The sequence below is a fragment of the Balearica regulorum genome, chromosome 3, assembly GCF_011004875.1.
Source record: "Balearica regulorum gibbericeps isolate bBalReg1 chromosome 3, bBalReg1.pri, whole genome shotgun sequence".
NCBI lineage: Eukaryota > Metazoa > Chordata > Aves > Gruiformes > Gruidae > Balearica > Balearica regulorum.
In genome coordinates, this window is record NC_046186.1 from 95,767,552 (window position 1) to 95,792,947 (window position 25,396).

At 39.0% G+C, this 25,396-nt stretch overlaps 1 protein-coding gene across 1 annotated transcript in view; it reads left to right on the forward strand.

Moving 5' to 3' along the window:
* Positions 1-628: 628 nt before the first annotated feature.
* PPP1CB (protein phosphatase 1 catalytic subunit beta) overlaps positions 629-25,396 on the forward strand; it is a 29,528-nt gene continuing 4,760 nt past the window's right edge. Inside the window, exons 1-5 of the mRNA XM_075749052.1 lie at positions 629-987; positions 13,019-13,150; positions 16,710-16,940; positions 17,290-17,394; positions 22,409-22,480. Coding sequence (XP_075605167.1) covers positions 936-987; positions 13,019-13,150; positions 16,710-16,940; positions 17,290-17,394; positions 22,409-22,480 — 592 coding nt within the window. The 5' untranslated portion in view covers positions 629-935. The remainder of the gene's footprint in view (positions 988-13,018; positions 13,151-16,709; positions 16,941-17,289; positions 17,395-22,408; positions 22,481-25,396) is intronic.

Below are 25,396 nucleotides of genomic sequence, written 5' to 3' on the forward strand. Positions count from 1 at the left end.
GCTTTCACAGGCGCAGTTTCAGCAGAAGGGGTGACACACAGGTTACGTGCAGCCTACTAGGACTCATTTTCTTGCCTTTTGTCCATAATTGATGGCTGCCAACACAACCTCTTAAGGTAAAGCCACCACTCTCCTGCAGTAACACGTTATAAGGAGGTGGGGCACCATGAGAAGTGCCAAGTATCCCCGCATCCACGATGAAGTCCTCAGAGCTGCTCCCCGAGTTACAGAGACAGCCGGCGGAGCTGCCCAGCCCCTCAGGGTTGTTGGCAGCTGCAGGCGTCATGACAGGAAAGGCCTCCTCATCCTCCGCTCTGCGGAGACCTGAAGGGGCTAACCCAGAGTCGGACCCAGAGGAAGCCCGGCGGTGGCCTGACTTGCGCGCCCCCCGGGCTCCGAGGCCTAGGCCGGGCAGAAAGCACTCCAGGAAAGCCCGGCTGGGGCGCCAGGGCCGGGCAGTTCCCTCCCGTGAGGCGGCAGGTGACAGGGTGACCGCCCAGCCCGCCAAGCACCATCCGCAGCACGGCGCGCTCGGGCGGTAACCTGGAGACCCGCGGGGGATGAGGGAGAGACGCTGAGGCTCTGCGCATGCGCCCCGGAGCCCGCCAGCACCTTCGGCGCCTGCGCCGTGCCTGGAGCGCGGAGCGGTAGAGCCGCGGCGGCGGGTGAGGCGGGAGGGGTGAGGGAGCGCATGCGCCTTGGCGGCTTCTGAGGCGGGGAGGAGGCGCAGGGAGGAGGGGTGGAGGTTTCCCCCCATTTAGCGGTGAGGGAGCGGGTGCGGCGCTTTTGGCTGCTAGCGCGGGAGAAGCCGAGCGGCCGCAGGGGACTGTCGGAGGGGGGTGGGGGGGAGCCACTGTAGCTGCGGCCGCCGCTCCCTGCTCCTCCTCCGTGAAGCGCCCTCCTCCCTGCCCGGGACCGAGTCTGGTGGCCACAAAATGGCGGATGGGGAGCTGAACGTGGATAGCCTCATCACCCGGCTGCTGGAAGGTGAGCGAGGTGCTGGGCAGCCCCGCCTGCCTGCCGCCTCACGCGGGCACGGCGGAGGGTGAGAGGGCGCCGTCGCCTCCCCCCCGCCGTCCCCGCGGAAGCCGGGGCTGCCGGCGGGGTGAGGGGGGAGCGGGTGGGGCGGGCTCGTCCCGCGCTGCGGCCGGGGGAGCGGTGGCAGTGCCTCCCTCACACCGCCGGGCCGGGGTGGCGGCTGGGATAGGGTTTGGCCCGCCTCGCCGGTGCCCTGAGCCCGGCCCTGCCGAGCCCTTTGGAGGGAGGAGGGGTGCTTTTAAGCGTCCTGTCGGTGCTGGTGTGTACGGAGGTCCGTCCTCCTTGTCTAGGTGAAGTATCTGCTTTCCTATTTAAAAAAAAACAAAAAACACAAACCAAACCACAAAACCAAACAAGCCCCGCTTTCCTTCCTCCCTTTCCTCCCGCTGCAGCTGCCTGGCTTAGGGGCGAGCTGGGGAAGCCTCACTGGCTGAGCTATGGGCGGCCTTCTCCCTTCCTCCGGTTTGGTTAGTCGCAGTCTATTATGTGTATAAGCTGCGTTAGATATGGAGTTGTGTGTACGGGAGTGTCAGTGGAAGCACAGGGATTTAGTGGGCTGACATTCCTCTGCCTGCCTACGGGGCAGTCTGCAAAAGTGGCTCTCATGGGTGGCTAATAAAAGCTATGAAGGGTTTTGTGTGTATTGAATAGTGAGCCTTTCCTTTAAAGTAAGGAGGAAATTGACCTATTCCCTGCTTTTGGAGAAGCTGATGAATTGTACCTAGCATTTTGGTTTTATTTAAGTTATGTCTTGAAACATTCAGTCTTCTTAGGCCTCTTGTCCCATTAATCTTTCATTCTGCATTCAACAAATACCTGGTGTGTTGGAGATGAGCGTGTGCATGGGTTACTTGGTTGCTGTATTCCTTGGATAGTTGGATCATTTGTAGAAGGCATACAGAAAGGAATTTCTGGAGTATGTACAGTTCTGGAAGTGAAACAAGTTTTGTAAGTCTGAAAGTTTTGTTCAGCTGAGTTACTACAAAGAAGAGTTTAGGGCTTTGAGGATTTTTTTTTTTAGTAGTTGCTATTTGTTCTTTCTAGATATGAAACTTAATTATGACCAATAAAATATTTAAAAATATATAAAGGCTTTGCGCAGTTGTGCTTATGTTTGTCATTTAAGGTATGCAGTGTAGTATAGTATGAAGAAACCTGCAGGTATCATTAGTCAAAGTTTATCTTTGATCACTAATACAGGTAAAACTCCCTTTTTCTGGATGTTGAAACCCAGATTAGTAGATAGATTTTTAAAACAAACCAAATAGTAACCTAGTAAACATTGACTTTGCAGTGCAGGTTTTTTTGGGACATCAAAATACATGTATATGTGTGGTGGTGGGTTTTTTTTGAGAGCCACTTTAAAAATATGTTTGAAAGGTACTTTTCCTCTTTGCTCATCAGTGTAGTTACTTTAATATAGATTGCTTTAAGAGGAGGGGATTCTGCAGTGTTTTGGTATGCAACTTGTTGGACTGTTCTTAATCTATTTATCATTTTTTTTACAGACTTTAAAATATGTGTTCCATACCTTTTACATACAGCATAAATACTTGTGTTGCAACTTTCTAGCTTTTTGGATTATGATTGGGTGCCTCGTGTCTGAGCAACCTAATCTGTGTTTTGTATTGCGTAGTACTTTAGAGATATGTATGTGCAACTTCTGAACCAAGCTTTGCTTATAATTTTTCGTCTCTGTCAGTTTGTTTCTCCCTCTGAGCAGAGATTAGGAAGATTCTTCAGGGAAACAGGGTGGATTTTCTCTGCTTGTCACCTACTAGCAGTAGTAGGAGTACCTTGTACAGCATCTTGTATCTGAAAAGGAATAGATTTTACTTAAAACCTCAACTGTTAAAAGAATGCATTGTGTATGAATTATTTTTGCTTCCATTTAACATCTTTTATTTTTTGTACTGCTAGCCTATAATATTTTAAGCTGTGGTTTGAATAGTAGTGTTTCACAGTGAAGCTTTGTTTTTTTTGTACAATTGGCAGCTCACATTCTGGAGCTCATGTTGTTGCTTAGCTGACCTGTTCTGGTAAAGTGAGTATGAATCCCTCCCTGTGCTGCTTGTGCAGAAAAATTTCTATTGACTCTTACCTCTGGAGCAATTAATTAGTTTAAAGCAAGTTTTTTTGCACCATTACTTACGCTTCAACTGTGACTTAAAGGATCAGGAAATGTGGGGTTTGAGCTGTAAAAAGTGCATTAAAAATAATAATAAAGACATTTTTCTGAAATGTCATGAGATACATATTTAATCCTTTCAGTGACTTCAAGCGAAATGGATGAAGTTTGAATAGCAGTCTACAATTGTCTCCCCGTGGCTGCTGCACATAAATTTTAAGGGGTGGCAAATACATATCAAAAGCCACAGCAACGGGAAAGTTCCCTACTGTCATTGAGTTGCTGGTTGGTGACACCTGTTTCTAAGCTGTGATATTAACTGTCATGAGTTCTTGCTCTTACTCTAATCAGGTTACTCTAACGGTTTTTACCCTTGTTGCTCAAGGCTATGTATCTTTTGGGTTATATGATACATTAACTTGCCTTTTGATTGGATTTACCTACTTAGATCATCTTGCCCTCCACGTGTTGGGTTTTTTCTTTTTTTCTCAGATATCGGTATGAGGTGGCCTATAACCAGGCTGCTTGGGAGGATTCAAGAACATCTTCTCAACCCTCAACATGTGTGCATGCGTGCTTATCTTGAAAGTGTACTTATTTTAGAGAGCTCTGAGTGCTGAAAGCCAGATTCATTAACTCTTGAGTTAAATTGGGGATAGCTTTCAGACAGACTCAGCTGAACTATAGTGTAATGCATGGTGATAGTCTTCTAGGACATTAGTTTTTAATTTCCATGTTCTTTTGCATATACCAAGTTCTTACTCTGTTTATTCATTGGTTAAGTGGTAAATTTAGGAATGGTAAGAGCTTGTTTTGAATTGACAATTCAAATTTTTGAATTTGAATTGTCAATTTGACAATTGACATTGTTCTCTTGCAATGTGTCTAATACTTAGTTACTAGTTAGTGATACCTTACAAATAAATTCTATTTGGAGAAAAGTAGAACTAAAATGTATGCTGTATGCATGAAGTCTCAATGTAGCAATGCTTTCTCTTATTTCTTCTCCTTCCAGACTTAAATTCCCATTTCTCTTTCTTTACTAGAAGAATGAGGGAGATGCTAGTGCTCTTAGATGTGTGCTTGCCTGATCTTGGAGACACTTTTAGCTTTATTGTAAGATTTCTTTTGATAAATCACTAATGATTGCCTCATTTTTGCTTTAGTCTGGTTTTTTGTTGGTGTGTTGTTTTTTTTTCTTCTAGCTTCCCAGCTATGCCATCTGGTGGATAGATTTTCCCAGTCCATTCTAGCTGTGGACAGCTCGGGAGTATGCACACACACACGAGACTGTCATGAGTACAGCACATGTGGAATATGTTGTATTTTGCCCCACCTGGGCACACCATGTATCCCTCTGTGGGAAATGCCCTGAAATTTGCAAAAATGCTGAGCTATCCAACTTTAAATTTAAACTAGGCTCTAAGCTAATTTAAGCTGTGGTGATGTGTGGAAAAGTTGCCTCTGTATCAAAGCAAGGATGCTGGAATAGGCATGACCTTACTTCTTAAGAGTGCTGTGGATGCTGTTAAGTAAGACTGCTGTATTTCTGTCCGGGTGTTGGACTTTCTGTGCTGTATATGTCTCTTAAAATTTATGGATATAAGGCAGCCCAGCTGGATGGGACTTTATGCACTTTCAAATATATAGGTATCTGCCTTGGTAAACACTAAGGAGTTTACTGTATGGAAGAGGAGGGGATGTACTTGGGGAAGCCCAGGCATGTAGTAGCCTTAAATACAAGCTGGATTTCTGTGAAGAGAGTTTATTTGTATAGCTCTAAAAACAAATTTACTTTGTCTGAATCTGGCTAACCTATTTCAAATTAACAGCTTCAATTTAGTTGAGGGAACTTAATGTGGATCTGCTTTGAAACAAAATTAGTTTTGGTGAGGCTGGGAGAGCTACTACATCTGATAGTACTGATCTACCAAGAAAGCTGGAAAATACTTATCCAAGAAGAGAGTTATCAAACTTCCAGTAGATGTGAAGAATGGTTATTGCTTCAACGTTCAGCTGAAAGTGTGATTTTTTTTTTGATTGCCTTATTAAAAGCCGGTTTCAGTGTTCTTACTGTGTCATACAATGTCTAAGAAACCTGCAACCTCCAGTTTCTTCTGATTTCAGAGGTCTTGCAGGTTGTGATAAAAACAGAAATTTGAATATTATTCAATTTTTCAAATAGAAGTTGGATTTTAAATGTCTATGACATAACTGAGATTTTCCTTATTAGTTTAAAATGCTATAGAGCTACTAGGCTAATTATTATGGTCAATAATGTCTTTCTTGTTTGGTTAGAGTCTTCACTAATTAACCTATCCAGCCAGCCTGATGGCATGGTATGATACAGTAGTAGTGCTTGCAGTTCCACAGGCTCTGTAACTGATACTGAAAAAGAGAGGCAGTTGCAGAGAAGAAAAATGATCTATTGCAGAACAATATAAACAAACCATGGAGGTGAACCTTGATTAAACAGGAGTTATTACCTGGTTTGGTGTGAAATCACTGGATAATCTGCTGTTAGATAAATAAGCAAGGAAAACTTAATAAGGAGTTTCTTGCAAACTTGTATTTTTGAAATAGTCTGTGGAGAGAAAGAAAATAGGCAGTTTTCATATGTTTTGAGGAGGATAGGTGTTGTATTTAACAGGGAGAAGGGATAGAAAGGAGAATGATGTTTGTTTCTGGGTTTGTACGGCAGTGCAGGTATCAGCCAGTTCATCTTTAGCTTTATAAGTGCATGACAAATGTGATAATTGGCTTGAAAAATTGCACTGAAGGCCAAGAGCCTGGTGTCAGGTAACGTGTGCTGGTGTTCCTTAATTCTGGCTGGCTATTTTGCCACTTGAAGCCTACATGATTCAGTAACTGTTTCATTTAGATACTCTGCAGCACAGTTGTACTTGACTCATTCAGTGTGTTGCTCAGAGTACAGCTGGATCGTAGTATAAAAGGAAAAAAAAAAAATCACTGGTTTTGTTTAATGTAGATAAGAGTATTTGTAATACTTGATAGTTGCAATTAAATGCTCATTAGTGACTGTTACAAATGTAGGTATGTAACTTTTTAAAAAAGAGAAAAACCAAACACAATACATGGTTTAGCACTGTGAAGTCATGCATACTAGGTTTGGCAGTTACTGAGTAAGGTCAGATGCTGTACTCAGTGAAGGGGGTGTGCGTATAGGGGAATCCACTCTTAACTACGATCTCTGATGTGGTATGTTCATAATCTGAACATCGACATGAACCTGTTTACTGCCTTCTCTTACTGTCATATGATTTGTCTAGTACATACGCTAGGTCATCATCTTAGTTTCAAAGCACAATCTTCAGTGTGTTTTGTGGCTTTTTAATACCAAGCTTAATACAAAGCTTTTGTGTGTATATCCCACGTAGCTGTATTAGTTAAATACCTGAGAAATTGGAGATGCAAAAGTCATATTAAACCCTAGCTTTTTGTATTACAACTTAAGTAACTTCTCTCTTTGGTGATTCTCAAGAGTTATGAAGTAACTTTGTAATTTGCATCTGCCTTCCTCAAATTTTAGGAATTTCATTAGCACTGCTTGGGGGGGGGGAATCAAACTTTGAGAAAGAACCTGAAATTCTTTGGGTCCTGAGACTTTTACGCTAGGTTAGCCTTCCAAGTGGACTAGAATAGGAATTGCCACTGCTTTGTATAATACAGTATAGTGAGAGGCTTCTACCTTATACTTTGCTAGTTGCATGAGTTCGAGGTTCAGGTGTAGTTAAGCAAAGAGTAAATACAGACCAATAACAAGCATTAGGGTTACACATTTTGCTCACAGAATAGAGTAACTAATGCAATATTGTCTTTCAGCTTTGAATTCAGCAATTCTTGCAACTGTGCGTGATACAGAATTGACAGACACCAGAAGTTAGTTTATGGAACCTCTGTGTAAGGAAGTAGGTAGTCCAAGAAAAGCAAATAGAATGGGTGGAGGTTGGTGTAGGGACACTTGCCTGTTTTCATGGGCTTATTTGGGTATCCCCTGAAGCAACTTTAGATACTAGTTTCTAACAAAGCTCCTTCTCCATGAGGCTTAATTCTGCTGGATAGTACGTATTTTAAGAATAAATTCAAGTTTGGGTAGAACAACACTTCATTGTTTGGTTATTTTCCTGGTTAGAAATTAAAGGCTTGGGCAGTCTCTTACTCTGCAGTGACTTTGTGTTTGATGTTAACTAAGTTCTACTAAAATGAGTTCACAAGCAATGACTGTGTTCTTCAGCAAAATAGTTAATATCAAGAGCATCCAGTGAAGGCAGACTTCTTAAGATTTTAAGAGTACTTGGATATAAAAGCACAGTTCTTCAAGAAAAAACTCCCTAGAAGGCTGATTCTTCTATTTTTGTTGGGGAGTTTGGATGATGTACCCTAGGAAAGGTACAGAGCTTTGCTGTGTACACCATGCAGAGGAGCTGTATATTCATTTGTATTATTGAGGTCCACCAGTGTAACACATGAATGAAAGCTGTTCTAAGCTTAGTTCTGTTACAATTCTGAAACTTTGAAAAGTTTTGTTGCTGGCTTAACTCTCAATGTTTTGCTGTAAGCTAGGGAGTGGCTGCTTCTGGATGACAGCTAAACAATTTAAATAACAGAAAATATTTTGAGGGAGTAGAAGTTTTGCTTTCCAAAATGAAAGATACTTTTAAAATCCAGTGGAGGATCTCTGACTTAAAACCATGAAAATACACAACTTGGATTTTAAAAGTGCTGAGAGCAAAATCAGTGTAAGAACTGTTGGGTTTTTTCCAAGTCATTGGTAATGCCATCTTTGGCTTCCAAATCCATTCTGCTCCTGCTGTTGAGAGGCTGTTCAGGATTCATCAAATACTCCAAAATACTTTGAAGCACAAGAAATAAATAGTTAAATGTTGTAGTTAATCACTAATGTTAAACATTCCACTGAATGTCAGGGGGAACGTAAGCTTGTGCGAATTGCATGGGTGCAATTTGTAAAATTGCATGCTTGCAGTCTTTTTTGTAGTTTTGGGGTTTTTTTAGACATAGTCCAGAAAAATAGATCTCTAAAGCCGTAATTTCAGAAGTAGGCTTGGCTGGAGCTACTGTGAAAAGAAACAGAACCAGCTGCTTATTCCTTCACTAGGCCTAGCTCAAGTTCACAGTGGATGTATTCTTCAGCTTGGGAAACTGTCTAGATAACATTTTTGTTTTGTTGTGTCTTTGTACTAGAAAGAAAAGATCAGTTCACTGATGCAGTTTACTGTCTGGCCACACAAATACTTATGTCTGCAAAAAAAGCAGAGCGTAGGGAAATAAGGAAGCTGCTGTTTAGCAATAATGCTGGCCCAATTTTTTATGAGACTTAGAAGTCTGGCTGTTCATGTTATGCTAAAACCATGAATGTTTTGTCCAGTAAACAGGACACAAGTGGTCTTGGAGAACGTGGTATAGATGCTTAGGACAGCTGTGCATACCACAGCTGATAAAGTAATTGAAGAAGCTTCTATTAGTGATGCCACAAAATGAGCAGCTTAGCTACTGAGAGGCATGCTAGAAGCAGTGTGACAGAATAGGTTAAATGTATTTTCTCCAGTTCATGAAAGAGTATGCCAAAAAGTCGTGCTCATAGAACTTCCAAGAGCCAATTCTTCACCCACTTTCCTTAGTGTTATTTATTTTCTTCCTCTTCAGTATTGCCTTACATAATTTGCTGCTTTCTGGCTTGAGTTTGGAGGGATTAAAAAAATAATAATTACGTTTGCTGAAGTTTTTCTGTCCTGCCACTGTGCAACTCATGTTTCTGATTGCTAATTGCTATTAGTAGACTTGCTGAGGTTGCTTATGAAAGGTTGTGTAGATGCAGAGACCATTTTAATATTGATTAGAACAGCTTTTGGATTACTATAAGATCTATTGTGCTAAAATAATAGCCTGGCAGTACAATGGATATAGTTGCTTTTAATTCTCTTTATTCCCTACTATGTCAGTCTGCTTTAAGCTCCTTGCAGCAAAGGCTTGTTCTGGCATAGCACTATGCACGTGGGACTGTGTTACAACAGGAGATGCTGTCCCTACCAAAGACTTTTATGTAAATCAAAGCTTGTTTACTGCATCTGTGTCTTAGATTAAAGAGAATTAATTTATGTCTAATGTTGGGATGCTGTTTCTGCTCTGGGTAAATGACAACTATTAAAAATGATGGTTTTCCCAATGCTGTTAAAGGCTTTTTGTGAGCTACAGATTTTAGAATGCATGCAGCTATGACTTGCATGTTTTAAGAACAGTTAGCTTTAGTATTTTGTAAATGAGTCTGAAAAACATCACTTGCGCTCTTGATCTCATTCTCATACCCTCCTCTTAAATCTGTTCTTGGGGATTTGGCTTTTGAAAAACTAAATGTGTTGAGAGATGCTCTTGTTTACGCTCCGTACAGTGCTCAGCTGAGTCAAGGATAGTTCAACAAAATTGTGGTTGTAGTGTAAGCTGGTGTAAGATGTGCTTAGTCTTGCTTGTGTTACTTGTACCATAGCTGTGGCACAGCTGTTTTGGATGACTACTTGGTGAACCTTTCAGAGCCTTTGAATCCAGTAAAGGGTTGAGGCTTCTAGGGTCACAGTAGCTTGTCATTTTTCAACATCCAGTACCCTTATTGATGATCAGGGCATTGTGAGAGAAAATGTCTCCTAACTATATTATTGATGATTATTCCTCATGAAACCCTCATGAGGCTTTGTTTGTCAAATGTAACTGAGCTTACGTGTTTGCTATGTGGAGCTGCTGACCGTTCCGATGGAGGGGGGAGGGTGCCTTTGCAAAGGTGCAATGACTCAGGTTTATACCCTTCCCAAGGGCTGGAAGTAACAGCAATCATTGGGTGTATGTTGTCTCCTCCTCCTAGAGTGACATATTTGCTATAGTTGTAGAAATGTCTCTTATCTGGAGAATCTGAAGTGTGGTAATAAGTTACTGCCCAGTTTGTTGGTTTGTCTGTTCAGGGCTTGCAATGTTTAAGGCTGTACTGTAAAAAGTAACGAACTAACATCAAGACACTGGATGCAGTGACTATGGCAGTTAATTTTGAACTCAGGAGCTGCATGTCCACTGTGTCTTCTAGTGCAAAAATCCATCAGCATTTAAGGCCTCAATTCTATAAAGCAATTGTTCCAAGTTTAAGTCTCCATGTGAGTTCCAGAGGGAGCTAAAGACTGGTGTTCTAAGAAATATTGATTGGATCAAAGTTATTTTAAGTATTATGAGTGCCCTCCTTGAACTGCTGTCTCAATTTTGGACTCTGTGCTTGGTCTGGTACTACTTCTGGTAACATTAATGTTGTGTATGGTGGGCTTTCCTGAGTTTGAGCTCTGAAAATAGAGTGGATATAAAAAGTGTGCAATTAGATCACTTGGTTTTAATCTAGATGAAATGATTTAATTCTGGTGTTGCAAAACATTACGACAGTACTTAAGTATTAAATACAGAGGAGAATTACATTGCTTATCAAAACAGGTTGAAAAAATGCAGTTTGTAGAGGAAAAATAGGACTGAAGACCTAGTTGTGTTCCATGCTGCTTTGGCATGACCTTGATGTTGTAATAAGCCATGGGTTTAAAATATAGCAGTTGTTTTAATAAAATGATAGCCATTGTGATACTAAGACTCTGCTCTTTCAGGTGGGAGCTTTATATGTATAGTGACACTTTGTGTGCCTGTCAAAGGGAGTTTCTAGTCTATGAAAGAGATCATTATAAGCTACCGGAATGTAAGCATTTGAAAAGATGGAGATTTTTGGAGCATTTTGATCCCTCACAAATTGGATAGTCAAGTCAGCGCAGAGCTGTTGAGCCTGAAATGTATTTTCTTTTTGTTAATAATCCCCGTGGGACTGAAGACGTATCTATAAGTGTATAACTTAATAGATGTTTGAGATGTGATGAAATGGAAACCTGTAGGCATTTATTGTTTTCTAGTCACCTTTATTGTGTCTAATGTCTGTCTTTGTATTCTAATATGTAAGCCAACATCTTAATGCATGAAGAATAACAAAAAAAAGTGTTACTAAAAAGCTGTTTGCTTTCTCAAGTATAGTTGAAATCTTAATTAGCAAAAAGAATGTGACTTACCATATGGTAAGTATCACCTGGTACTCATTCGGAGTTTCACTGAAAGAAGTCCTGTATGGCACAGCCTTGTTCTTGTGGGATTCTAATGAGTGAAGTATTTCCAGTGTATCCTCACTGCAGACAGACTGGCCCTCCTGCTATTTTGGCACTCAAACCATCTGTCTCAGGATCTAGTTTCACATCTTCTCTTCCCTGCTTGAGAAAACCATTCTTCATTTCTGCCTTTTCACATGTTCCTGTGGCTGCTTCCTAACCTCAGTTTAACAAGTGTGTTTGGTGTTTATTAAAAATAAAAATTCATAGCACAGTGTTGTAATGATCAGATGTGCAGTTACACTGGGAGAAGGATGCAGTGATAACCAGAGAAGAGCTTTCTGAGCTTAACACTTTGGACTGTTAGTACTAGGTGACCTAGGATGAACTATTTCCAGTCATATCCATTTTTTCCCCATTGCACAATGTAGGTAATAATGCTGACTTCCTCTGTAAAGTATGTTTTCTAGGAGCTAGGCGGAAATAAAAGGAAAAGGGGGAGGTTATATGAATTTAAAAAAAAAAAGTTGCAAACTTAATCTTTGTTTTTGGAGAGGGGAAGCAGGCAAGCCAGGAACTTATTTTATGTGTGAAGAACTAGTTTTTGCTATTCTGTTTGCAAATCTGTCTTACTAGACTTCCTGAAATTGCAGCTAAAATTTTTATGAAGTAGTGTCTTATTATGTTTGAGTTTGAAACCATTTGGATTTGAACTGCTAAAGTTTCGTACCACCTTCTTCTGTAGATAACTACTGTGGTTTAGTGCTGAATGTTGCTTCCATCTACAGCAGATGGCAGAACAGGATGTTTGCCTGTTGTAGACACTGATACATTCTGGCTTATTAGTTTGAACTCTGAAGTTTGGCTTATGCTGAGATGCAAGACTGAACTGGATCAGCCAAGGTGCAGGCACATTTGTTCTATTTTGCTGCCTCATTAAAGACACATTAAAACCTCTGATAGAGGAATCATATAGATATCTGTGGAAAGAAGCAGCTGCAGATAAATGTCCCAGAGGATATTGGCTGGAACGCAATGACATGTGAATGCTTTTGAAAACTCAGTGCTAAATATAGGTCTGAATACCTGACTTATTGGTTTAGGAATTCAATTTCATTCTAATTAGAATGTCTTTGCACGTAAAGGTTCCAATAACTCAAGAGCTGTTATATATGAATGAAGGTTTCATCAAATTTTCATAGTTTTTAGTGTGATGTTCCTAATATGGCAATTGCAGCTGCTGAAAGTATAAACATGCCTGTGGGTTTTTTCTTTGTATTTAGCTAGGCCTGTTGAACTCAACAGTCCTAAACAAGTTTATTTTGTACTAATGTGAAAGTGTTTTCAGGATTTCCATTTTCCATATTTTTTGTCTATTGTCAGTACTCTAGCATAATGGGATTGTTTGAAACACTTTGAAATTGCTATTTATCCAAATGTGGACAAAGGCAAGGCTTAAATTGTTCTCTTCTGAGAACCTGATTTAACAGGAATGCATACAGACCTTTAAGCACAGGTTACCACAGTATCAGAGATTAATTTTAGAATCTGTTGGAATATATAATTCCAAGACATTTAGTAGATATGTTGGAGTGTTCTGCTGGCTTTTTGTCAAATATAGATTTCAAATACAGCTCATCTGCAATTACCTATTCCTGTGTATCTGAGTGATAGTTACGTTCAATTTTTAAACATATCATTTCAGTACGAGGATGTCGTCCTGGGAAGATTGTTCAGATGACCGAAGCAGAAGTTCGGGGCTTATGCATAAAGTCACGGGAAATATTTCTTAGCCAGCCTATTCTCCTGGAACTAGAGGCACCTCTGAAAATTTGTGGTATGTATACTTCATATATATGTATTTCATATAGGTGTTTTAATCTAGTTGTGCGCTAGGTGGATTGGAAGGGTACTGAGATAGACCTTGACTTGGGTGATGCAGATTAGAGTGAGGTCTTCACAATCTTAGAAGTAACTTTCTACTCAGGTTAGATTGAGAAAAGGCATCTAACAGTTGGTAGATTGTTGGTGCTCCTAGTACTACTTAGGAGCAAGTTCTGTTGGCAGTAAGAGCTGCTTGTGCCCTCGTCTGGTGCAAAATTTGCAACCTGTCCCCTCTACTTCCCTGGAGACTGCTTGTGCAGAGCTGCTACTGTTTTGCTATTTCAAAAAGCAGTTACCTTCTTTGAAAGTAGCAAATGTTTAATATTGTAGTTGCTCTCTTCAAAGTATAAGCAAACCAAATATCTTTACGTGTTGTGAAATGGAACTCTTCAAAAATAGTGTTGAAGAAAGCATGGTTAGTCCCTCAACTGAAAAAATAAAACTGAATGCAGACTTAAATTAGGCTTAGTTACCATGTAATAAATTCCTTGAGCTTTAGAGCACGTTTTGACAGACATCATTACTGCTGTCAAATATGAATAAAACTAAAATGTCTGTGTTCTTTACCTCTATAAACCTTTATAAGATGCTAGACCTTGACAAAGTGCACTGTTGTTAATAGGTATGCAAGCTTGTTAAAAACTGTTGCAAAAGTATTGTAAATACTGGCTTGTAATCATCCTTCAAGTTATTAACAGCAGAAGCAGCCTTAGCATAAAATTTCTTGACTTAGACTTCTTTAAGCGTCATAATATTAAAATTGAAGCAGTCTTTGAATTTGTTGTTACTAACATGCTCAAAGATAAATCAGCTTCTTCCTGGCAGACCTAGTGTAGCAATGTTTCTTACATTAAGATAGGATATTACCAATTTAAAGAAAGTGCACTAATGGCAAAGTAATTTTTAAATGACTAATTGCTTGGTAGAGTGGGGAGAAAAACTGGACCAGCTTGCCTAATGACATAAAGGTGAAGGTAAAATCCAGCTTTACCACACTGTGTTTATGCTACGCTTTAAAGACTGTAGTAGTCTCATTGTATTCTTAGATAAAGAAAAAATGAAAACTCAAATATTTAGATTATACATAAGTCAAGGTCTGCAAAGTATAATTAGCCTCCTTCAAAGTTAGTTTCTCATTTACTTAAATTGAGGTGGTTGAAAGGACTGTTAGATGCACAATAATAGGGTAGCGAATGCACTATGAAATAAGGCATTTGTTATTTTTAAATTGGATTCCAAACACAGTGATAGCACCAGGAAGTGTCAGGTGCATCTAAATTCAATATCAGAGCAATTGTCAAAGATGCATTTAGATAAAAGTGAAAGAAAGATGATCGCTTTCACCAAAAGCAAAATATGCAGCTGTACTCCTTTGAACTACTGTTTCAGTGTGTTCAGGCAATGCCTGAGGAACCATTATAGGATTGTCTTCGCTTGTAATCAAGTCAGTTCAAAATAAGCTTTTACATCTTGAATGGCTATGTTTTAATGTAAGATGAAAGGTATTCTTATGGAAACATTCATTTTAAAATAGATGAGGTTTTTACTGTAAGGCTTTATCTGGTAGACTTCAACTTGTGCCCATATGAAGCTGTATTTTAAAATGCGAAGTGCCTTGAATGGAATAGTAAATGCTTTGGTCCCTTTACAAAATTGTTTCTGTAAATGTTCCTTTACCCTTTAAGTGCTTTGGTCCCTCTGGTTCATGTGTGTAACAAACTAGTTCTAGGCAAGGAACACATTTATAATAATCCTTCTGTAGTATGCTTGCTTGGTAGTTAATTCTGGTGGTGGTGAAGTCTGGAGAGTATTGATAGCGTCGTTCTGGAGTACTAGACTCAGCATAGCAATGACTTCATAGAATGGTTTGGGTTGGAAGGGACCTCAAAGATCATCTAGTTCCAGCCTCCCTGCTGCAGGCAGGGACACCCTCCACTAGAACCATTATAGGATTGTCATTGCTTGTAATCAGGTCAGTTCAAAATAAGCTTTTACATCTTGAATGGCTATGTTTTAATGTAAGATGAAAGATATTCTTATGGAAGCATTCATTTGTTGAGGAGTTTTCTGTGTTTTCTTCCAATTGTGACCTGGAGATTTCTAAATATCAAGTAGAATAGGAATTGTTCTTGTTGTAACACATGTGAAAATGATTTTAACCAGTGAATCTTCAGACTTTCTGGAATTGGGTAGTGGATAATGTTCCCTGTTATTAGAAGAAAATTGAGAAGTGATTACCTGAGTGAGAAATAGTTACAGAATAATGCTACCTAAAGGAGGAAGGAATGCATTTCCACTGGAAAGAGTAAAAAGCAATATAGCTATGTACTTTTCTTACCACTGTATGCTTTAAGACTTGAACTGGAGAGCATACAAGTTTGGGAACCTTTTTTCTTTTAAGATTATGGAAAGAGTTGTAGAGATGTGTGTGTTGGATTTTTTGTTTTTTAAGGCCACAGTAGCTAGTGCTCTACTAGAAAATAGCTGTGCTTAACAGTTGGGATTTTGCCACTGAACAAGCAGCAAAAGTGCAAATGCATTTATGGAATGCTTAGTGTAAGGGGCCAGGAGGTACTAAATTTAAACAGCATACAGCGTGTACTGAATGCTTCTTGCGTAGATTTTTTGCATTCAGTCACTTTAGTAATGAATTCTACAGTCAGCTGGAATACATCGCGTGTACTCTACAAAGTTACTGTAGAACAGCTTTGTTACCTTTTTTGACCTCATGGGCAACTCACTGATAGTTAGCTTTGGCTAGTCTGATATCATACGCTGTGGTGTTGTAATTGCCACACAGAACTGTTTTCATGGAAAGCCTGCTTAATTTTAAAGCTGGCAATGTGATGAGTAACATGACAGTTATTTTTCCTACGATGTACCTGTGGGGTTGAATATCCTGTAAGGGATATCAGTCTTTGAGTCTGTACTGGTTTTATATGAATAATTGCATCGAAGGAGGAGTTACCCTAAATGCTGGGGGATGGGAATTTTAGTACAGCAGTGTTATAGGAGAAGTTGACCTTTGAAGTAAGTGCTGTCTGCCAGCACAATTTTCAGTTTTCCTCCAGTCTGTTTAGTAGATTTTTACTGGTCTATTTCTGCAGTGAATCATGTGACTTAACTTTTTCTTAATACATTGTCTTCCTGGCCATGTAACTGTTCAAGTAGAGGTTGTCTTTCTGACCTTGTTTTAATTTGAATAAATTAGAGCTTTGTTAGAAATCTTAAGCTTAATTTTGAAGACTTCTGTAGCTTTTGGTTTTCAGATTTTCATAACTGACATAGCAGCTCTGCAAATACTATGGGTTATTTACATTTAGTGAATACTTCAGCTGGTAATATTAACATGGTTATCACCTTTCTGGTACCTATTGTCAGTCTGTTTTTAAAGGAAATGTTAGTGCTTTTTTTAAGATCAATTAATAAAAAGGGATTAGCTGTCTTAAATTCTTGATTTGTGTACTCTTTATGTTCTTGCACTAATCATCAGTAAACATTTTCTTATTCAGGTGATATTCATGGTCAGTATACAGACTTGCTTCGATTATTCGAATATGGAGGATTCCCACCAGAAGCTAATTATCTTTTCCTTGGAGATTACGTAGACAGAGGCAAACAGTCTCTGGAAACAATTTGCCTACTACTGGCATATAAAATCAAGTACCCAGAAAACTTCTTTCTCTTAAGAGGAAATCACGAGTGTGCTAGCATCAATCGGATCTATGGATTCTATGATGAATGTAAGCAAAACCTGTTTCTTCTGAAAGACTGTTATAGACTAATACTGTGTTTTGGAGACACTTCTAGTAGCAACTCTTGTGCTGCAAGGATTTTGATATTCTGTGAACCTGCTTTGAAACTTTCTAAAAGTACATTTCAAACCAAGGTTAAAGTCATTTAGAGAATTATTATTTGCTGTTCTGCTGTCCTTGAAATGCTGTTGCAGGAGATTGAAATCGAAGTACCCTGACAGAAATAAAGCCCTGTGAAGACAGTTTGCTAGCATTTTTGGTCAGATTGTGATATGTATTGCAGGTTTGCTTTAAAAAAACAGCCTTCTCTTTCTAATGTCATGTGCTGTTCTTGTAGGCAAGCGGAGATTTAACATTAAGCTGTGGAAGACCTTCACAGATTGTTTTAACTGTCTGCCTATTGCAGCCATTGTGGATGAGAAGATCTTCTGCTGTCATGGAGGTAAGCTGATGACTGCTTTTAAAGGCTGTGTCCAAACTGATCTTGGGGTTAATGCTGTACCAAATGGAGTGTGGATGTGCATACCTGGTATTTAGATGGAGACATTTAACCTTATATTGCCTGTAAAGGTCACTGTTATGCCTTATGCTTTTCTGTACACCTGGCAGCAGGCAGCTGTCATCCTTACCTGATACACATGGCTTCTGCACCTGAGGGGCAAGTGTGTTCATAAGTATTCCCATCAGAGTGTCCCTCTCTGAAGGATATTGAATCTTAGAGTTCTTGCCGAATTTGCCACATGACTTGTTGCTGTTACTATCTGTCAATGCAGCCTTAGCTAATACTGGCATCTCTAGCAGTGAAGTGAAAGAATAACTTTTAAAAGTAACCCCAGCTCTATAGTCTTGGGTTCTTTAGCTGTTTTCATTAGATGTTGGTGGAATGGATCTCTGAGGTCACAGTCAAGCCTGCTGCTTGAAGCAAGATGATTGTTAACATTAGAGCAAGTCAGCCATGGCTTGTGCTGACTGCGTAAAACCTCTGCTATTGGAAAATATGCGTTCTGTGGGCATCTGTCCCAGAGTTGCCCTATTCTTGTAGAGAAAAGTTTTGGTGTTGGTCTGACTTTCAAATATTGAAACTTATTCAGGTACCCTTCTCTGCAGAAGGGGACTCCCCATGTTTTTCCAGGCAATGATGCGTACAGGTTTTCGGGACCTTGCAGAGTTGCAAGAACTCAAACAATTGACAACAATTTCAAATTACTTGTAGTAAGAGCCATCCTGCTTTTTTGCAGCTGTCTTTGCAACTACCTCCGTTACTAAGCAACTTGATGCCTAGTGCTGAGTAATCCAGAGATCGTTTGTAGGTGTCACACCTGCATTTTCGGTGACATAATTAGAGATTAGTTGAGAAACTTCTAGTTTGACAGCTCCATTTGGAATTAGAAATAATGGGCACCCAAAATTCCTGAGCAGACTCTTCCAGACTTTGTGAGGTTGCATTGATGGCTGCCATCCTGCCTTTATTAATTACAGGTATCTTTGCAATAGCTCTGCCTGTATGGATTGTGTGCTAAAAATCATTCTGCCTCTTCTTGCATCTTGTATTGAAAGCTTCTGCCTTCAGTGCCTGCTAGTATAAGCTGTTAAAGTCTTATGCATAATATGCTCTGAGGTATTGTCATGTCTCCGTAAATACAGAATTAATGCAGTGATAGCTGAGTCTGTGCCAGTCTCCAGGTAGCATTGACATATTAGAGAAAGTACTTGTTTTCTCACAGGTCATCTTTTCATCTCATTCTCAGTCAGTGTGGCGTGGTGTCTTTTTCTTTTTTAAGAACTGGTACCTATCTTATGAGCTAGATCTCATAATTTTAAGAATGTGAGATACAAAATTACTTCTGTGCTGAGGGAGCCAATTATCAGTAGCTAAACCCTAAATGTAATAAATTTTGTTTCCAAAAAAGCTGGCAAAGGAGTTATACTCTTACCATCATTATACTTTTTGAATTTTGTTTTATTTGCAAAACAGTAAAGAATGAATGGTGACAAAATACTGTGGTGTTTCAGGCAAACAGTTCAGTTTAGGTGGGTGGTAGAAGGTAATCAAGGAAGCTTAATAGGTAGAGTAGAATGCTATGTTCTAGACAAAACTCAGTTTTGTGTGTATATGCACTTGAGACCTGAGTTATGAGTAAAAAGCTATTTTTCAAGGGAAAATTTAAAGCTTTATAATAAATGTATTGGGGGATTAACCTCTTGTTTAATCAAGTAGGAAAACTTCTATTTTGTGCATAGTATGCTTTAAGGATCCTCTTATGAAACGCAATATTTACTTCTTTACTGAATGCTAACTGTCCCTTAAACTTGTACAGGCTTCGTCTAACTGAAATTACTATCACTCGCAATTGATCTGCGGCTGTGAAATAAAGTGAAAAGATTACTAAATGTGCTGTGTGCTCCTAATAAATGAAAGTGGACATTCAGCACATATGTAAGTTTTTCCCTTTTTCCGCTCTTCTCCAATCCTATCCAAACTGCATTCCAGATCCCATGAAGTCATGGACTGCCAACGCCTTTTCATGATGTTACTACTCTAATAAACACTGAGGCAGCAACTCAAACCATTCAACTCTGCTGGAGGTTGAAGCTAGCATGTAGATATAAGGTAGGTGCCTTTTTTACTATATTGCGCATTTTTGCATAGTTTATTTTAAAAATATTGTCCTCTGGGATATATAATAAAACTTTGCAAAACCGCATAACATAGTAAAACAAAAGGCACCTAACTTACCCCAGTAGGCTATCTACAATAGCTTAAAATGCTGAGTCATTTTACTTAGACTTTTCTGGGCATCTGCTGTTTGGAGTTCTGGATCTCACAGTGTAAATCAAACCTCTCTTGCCATTCCTGTCTCCAAATGTTCATGCTGCTGAAAGGATCTTTCATTGTGTCCTTCCCAAGGCCTCCCTCGCTTTTCCCTGTCTTTCTACATTCATTGCTCATACAAGTCATATTTTTGCCTTTTCTTAGGACTGCCCTCAACTTCTGACTTTGCTCTTTATCTTGCTTGATTAAAGCTTATTCCATAACCATTCCTGACTTCTTTTGCTCTGCTTTCTATTCTGAACAGTATTGTCCTCTTATCTATGACACCACTGTCTAGCTCTAATCTTTAGAGACCTTATGTGATTATTTTCAAGCTTCTATAAACTAAGTCCATGTTGTAGTGTCATGTTGATGGTCTTACCACATTGGATTTAAGCTCTGAGGTGGGAGTCATGTTAGTTTAGTAGAATACTGCATTTATGTAATATCTTCAAACTCTGGAATTCTGTTTTTCTTGTGGCATTAATGACAAATGTATGTTTAAGGTGAAGCCTACTTGATAGTCTTACGTGGTGTCCAGAGAGACCTGATGAGCTTCCTGGATGATTACACTATAAAAATAAGTAACCATAACTTCATCAGTTCTCCCTGATCAGGGAGTGGTTCAAATCTGGAGCCTGGATTTGTTGAGTCTGCCAGGAGTAATGACACATCATTTCCCTGTTTTCCTTAGGGAAGAGATGCTCTTATGCTTCAAGAAGTATACTGAAAGATACATTTTCTGTGTTTAGCTGCTGTTATGTGACAAGGCAACTTAATTCAATTGTGTACTTTTCAGTTTTCTTTTAGTATACTAGGTTGCAGCAATCACTGTAGTGGCAGCAGCTTGACAGTGAGCTTGAGTAGCCTGTGTTTGCATTTTTGTTCCCTTCTTGTAGTGCTGATCGTGTACAACTTTTGTCTGTAGATCTGAATTTTGAGACATTAGCTATTTCTTTTTGTGCAGGGGGAGTTAAGAAGATATTTGGGAAAAGACCACCTCTTGGGTGGTTACAAAGAGGTCTACAAACATGCAGGCAGTTTTGTTAAGTTTTGTGCAGGCACAAAAATTAACAGCTATGGGGTTGTGATATGGTTTAAAATAACATTTTCTTTTAAAGAGCTTCAAGTTTGGGTGCAACCTGAAATGCTGAGAGCTGTAACCTCATAGAAGGTCACAAACTGGTCAAGCTTATTTCACTGAGATTGTCCATTACTATCTTGGAGGGTGTGGTGCAGAGTAGAATCGGAGTAGAATCCACATGCCTTTGTGCTAATGTAATCTGGATGCAAATAGATCAGTTCTGAGGAAGTGGTAGGTTGGTCAAAGTTTAAAAGCTGATTATCTACTTGAATTTTATATTGGTATCCCTAGATTGTTGTGTAAGTAGAATTGACTAAAACTCCTTTGGTACACTATTTAATGTAAGATTTCTGCCATCCTTCACAACCTCAAGGTAATACCATGAAGATAGCTTTAACAAGCTGATGAGGATAGAAGGCTTTCACCATAAGCCTGCTTCAACAAAAATAATCTAAAATCTTAATACTCGAAGAAAAGTTCCTCAAGTCTTTATATCAAATGCATTGGAGTAGTTGTTCCTCTAACATGTATATTGCCACTGTGCAAACCCTGTCAGCTGAAATTTTTTTAAGCGGTGACTCCTTTCCAATGACAGGTTTTCTTTTATCACATTCAAACTTCTGCACTGAGTCAAATGGATAACAGCTTGCTGATATGAAATATGTTTCATCACAAATTAGGTCTTCATGCTCTATTTCCAAATTTGCAACTTTCCTAATTAGGTGATCTTGGCCTAAGTCGTTTAAGTCACTTTAGGACTCTTATTTAAGGACATGTTAAGATGCTAGAGCATCTAGTAGGTTCTCTTTCATGCCTGTATGCCTCAGGTAGAAAAGCTCTGTACTGTGTACTTAAACTGTTCAAAGGGTGGCTTTGGAATCCTGTGCTTTGCCTCTAATTACATGTTAATATGGCAAAACTGTACAAAAAGAGCTGTATCTTTATGATAAATGAGGTTTTGAGTAATCAAAGTACTATGATGTTATAAATGACTAAGCAGCTGAGCTATAGTAGATGACCACCTCTGTGCTTCTTATGTATTACAGTTGCATAGTCTAGTATTTGTTTACAGCATCCAGTGACTGCTACTCAGCTGATGTGTGGTAAAACACTTACGGTGATGTGACTTAAGATTCCAGTCATACCTGCAGGCTGCTTTGGCTTGTGGTCTTTTAAAGCTGGGTAGGGGATTTTCCTTTAGCTTTTATAAAATCAGGTGGTTGTAAAGAAGGTCATCTGCATCCTGTTTGTGTTAGATAATGGCAATGTTATCCTTCACTGGGTCTCTCTAGTAAGCTGTTTAAGACAACATACTTAACTGTAGAGTTCTGTGCTGTGTGGCTAAAAGGATGCTAGGAAAACAATTCAAACCCCTTATTAATTTCACTTGTGTTACTTTCTGTCCAGGACCTTAATTATCTTACAGCAAATTATCTTTTGTTTATATTACAGTGGAAACAGTGGATGCTGTATGACTTTGAACCTCTAATTGTGTGTTCTCTGGAACCCTTTTCACAGGTAAAATATGTAGATAAGTCACTTGTTTTCTTCTGCTTACAGGACTGTCTCCAGATCTCCAGTCAATGGAGCAGATCCGAAGAATTATGAGACCTACAGATGTTCCTGACACAGGTGAGTGACGTGGAATTTACTGTCAATAGGTCTTAATGATGAAACAGGTTTAATCAGTTTCTGTACACGCAATGCAGTGACTTAATGTCTCTTCACAGTACAGCATTCCTTGATGTCTGTGCAGGGCGTGAGTCTTGTTCCTTATGGTCACTAGTTTATATGACATGTTAGAGGTTATTTCCCACATTGTTATTGCTTGTCCAAAGAGTAGGATACATTACCTGAGTTTGGATATGTTATCCATGTTTGCCTTAAAACAAACTTAGAAATCTAATGAAAGATCAAATGAAACTAAACAGCTAGTTCTTTTTCTTGCCTTGGTTAGGCACACCCAAACCTTTCAGTCTATCAACGAACATAACTGTTTAAAGCTTACTGAGTATTATTTAAAGTATATGTGCTTCTCTCTGCTCGGGGCTATGTCTCCTTCCTCTTTAAATTTGTGAAGTGTAACTCCTACTTGACTGCAATTTGGGATTTCAATTGCTTATATCAATGTGCTAGTCCTGCAATTTTCTTCTAATACTTTAATACTTCATATATAGGTGTTGGATGCAAATTGCCAGTGCTTTCTGTACAATATTCTTCCGAATGGTTTAATTAATCATCTTCCTCAATGTCCCATTTATTCCAAATGTTGTTACTAGTGGATTAAAAAGACTGTCAAGCAGTACAATGGGATATTTTTTTAAGTGTTGGTTTCAACAGTGGTCGGAAATTAACTTTCAGGGGAGATATCGCATCTAAACCTTTTTTTGAAACAGAAATTACTATTGCAGTTAAACCTTGGAATAGAAGAATTCTACTTCCTGTAATGTTCCTCAGTCCTGATGCATACGAGTAATTCAGGGACTAATTAATATATCTACTGTACCTTAAACAACAACATTTCTGTGCAAGCTGGTATGTACATGCTTGACACTGAGAAGTATTACTAGACTGGTAAATGAGTGTTTCTGTAGTATAAATTACTACATTGTTCTTCCTTTTATGCTGCTTATAATTCACTCAATGCATAACCAAATAAATGTCAGTACAAATGAGTCAATCTGTACATTTATCAGAGCTCTCAGAAAATATAGTTCTATTCAACAGGCTAATACTACTGCTTGAACCACCCCCACTTCAGGAATGCCCCTGCAGAATGTAGTTCTGGTTTCCATGGGCACTCCACTGAAATCATATGTATTCTTAATCCCTCCTAAAAATAAGTGTAGAGATTTAAAAAAAAAAAACAAAACAAAAAAAGGGTTTTGATCTATGGAGTGGTTTGCAGTCTTAATTTTGCTTTCAGAAGCAATACCTGGATGCTTACCAGCAGAGGTAAAATGAAATGTCTGATCAGAGGCATGAGCATGTATGGTTCAGTGACATGGAAGGTCTTGGCCTTTTGGACCTACTTAAGGGAACAAGTATTACAGAATGGAAGTAAATCTTGTGGAAAAATGAAAAATAAACTGAAGTGGTCTGACTTCTGTGAAAGATACAAGTCCTCAAAAGCTATCCCTTTGTGGAGGGATGTCACTTGGTGAATGTTTTTGTTGCTATAGAAATTCTGGTAGATGTTCATGTGGCTTGTGCTGAGAAGATTAGATCATTATGATCATTCTTCTAGCCTGATGGAAAAAAAGCCTTTTCAACCTCAACTGCAATTTAAAGACCTCTTATTTTGGTGGCATTTTTATGGGGTTTGGAAGCTGTTAGCTCAAATGTGACTCTGTATTCCAATTTAAGACACTTGTCTATGGTAACTGTTGAAGTATTTGCATTTTGTGAGGTGAAGGCATAAATGATGTGTTTTGGTGAGCATTGCCAAGCATTTGCTTATTAGGAGGCTAATTCCCTCTATTGTGTAATCTTGAATGCCTTGTATCAGCCATGTTATGGTATGCATCTGGTCAGCCTAAGCTATTGCAACAGTAGATGTTGCATGATTAAATATAAACCTACTTGGGCAGCATAGTTTAGTTTAGATGAATTCATTGCAGGGTTCTGTTACACCATTGCTAAAGACTATTGGACAGATTTTCCTATTGCTGTGTATAACCCTAAAGATTATTTGATTTGGGGGAGAGAAGAGAAGAGGAAGTGCTTCCTAAGCAGCTCAGCCAAGCAGCTTCTGTCACTTGTTGGAAATTCATGATAAGAAAACATTAGGGATTGCAGTGCAACTATTCTGTTTTGAAAAACATTTTATTGAATATAGAACTAAATTTCAGTAAAGTAAGTTTTTTGTCATATGCTGTCTGCATTCAGTAGTTTATTTCTAGAGACATATTATCTCTAAAATGCAGTTGTACTTGCTCTGTGTTCTAAAAGCAAATAAAATCTTAGCCTCTGCTGGAGAGGAACTGTGACTGGCACCAAAAAACATTTGATAGCTGTATGTAAATACAAAATGGTCTAGTTACACAGTAGGTTTCAGACATTAGTTTTGTTTGATTACAACTTGAAGGATCTGTTATTTAAGAAGCAGTGTCTTCAATGTTTTGTTTAGCAAATAACCAGATGTAATTGTAAATCAAACTTCTGAGTGCCAGATAAAGGAGCCTGCTGGCATCTCTTTCAGATTGTGAAACAATACTCTTAAGTATTTAAATGCCTGTGGGTTAGTCATCACAGGTAAAGAAAGTACAATTTCATGGAAAACTATGAAATATGTTTTTAATGCTTTTTGGTTTGGTTGTGTTGTGGTTGAATTGGCCTGGTTCTTTCTCATGTGAAAACACTTTGAAAGTTCTATGTATAAAGGCATTGTAGTTAATCTAGGGAAATTGTAGTACTCAGACTTAACTCCAGTTAGTTGGCCTTTTGTTGGCTGCAGAAAAAAGATCTTGATCAGCACTAAAAGGCCAGTGAGGTTTTTTGTTCTAATTTAGATTCCAGACTGGTTGGCATGAGGCTTTTCAAAAAGTC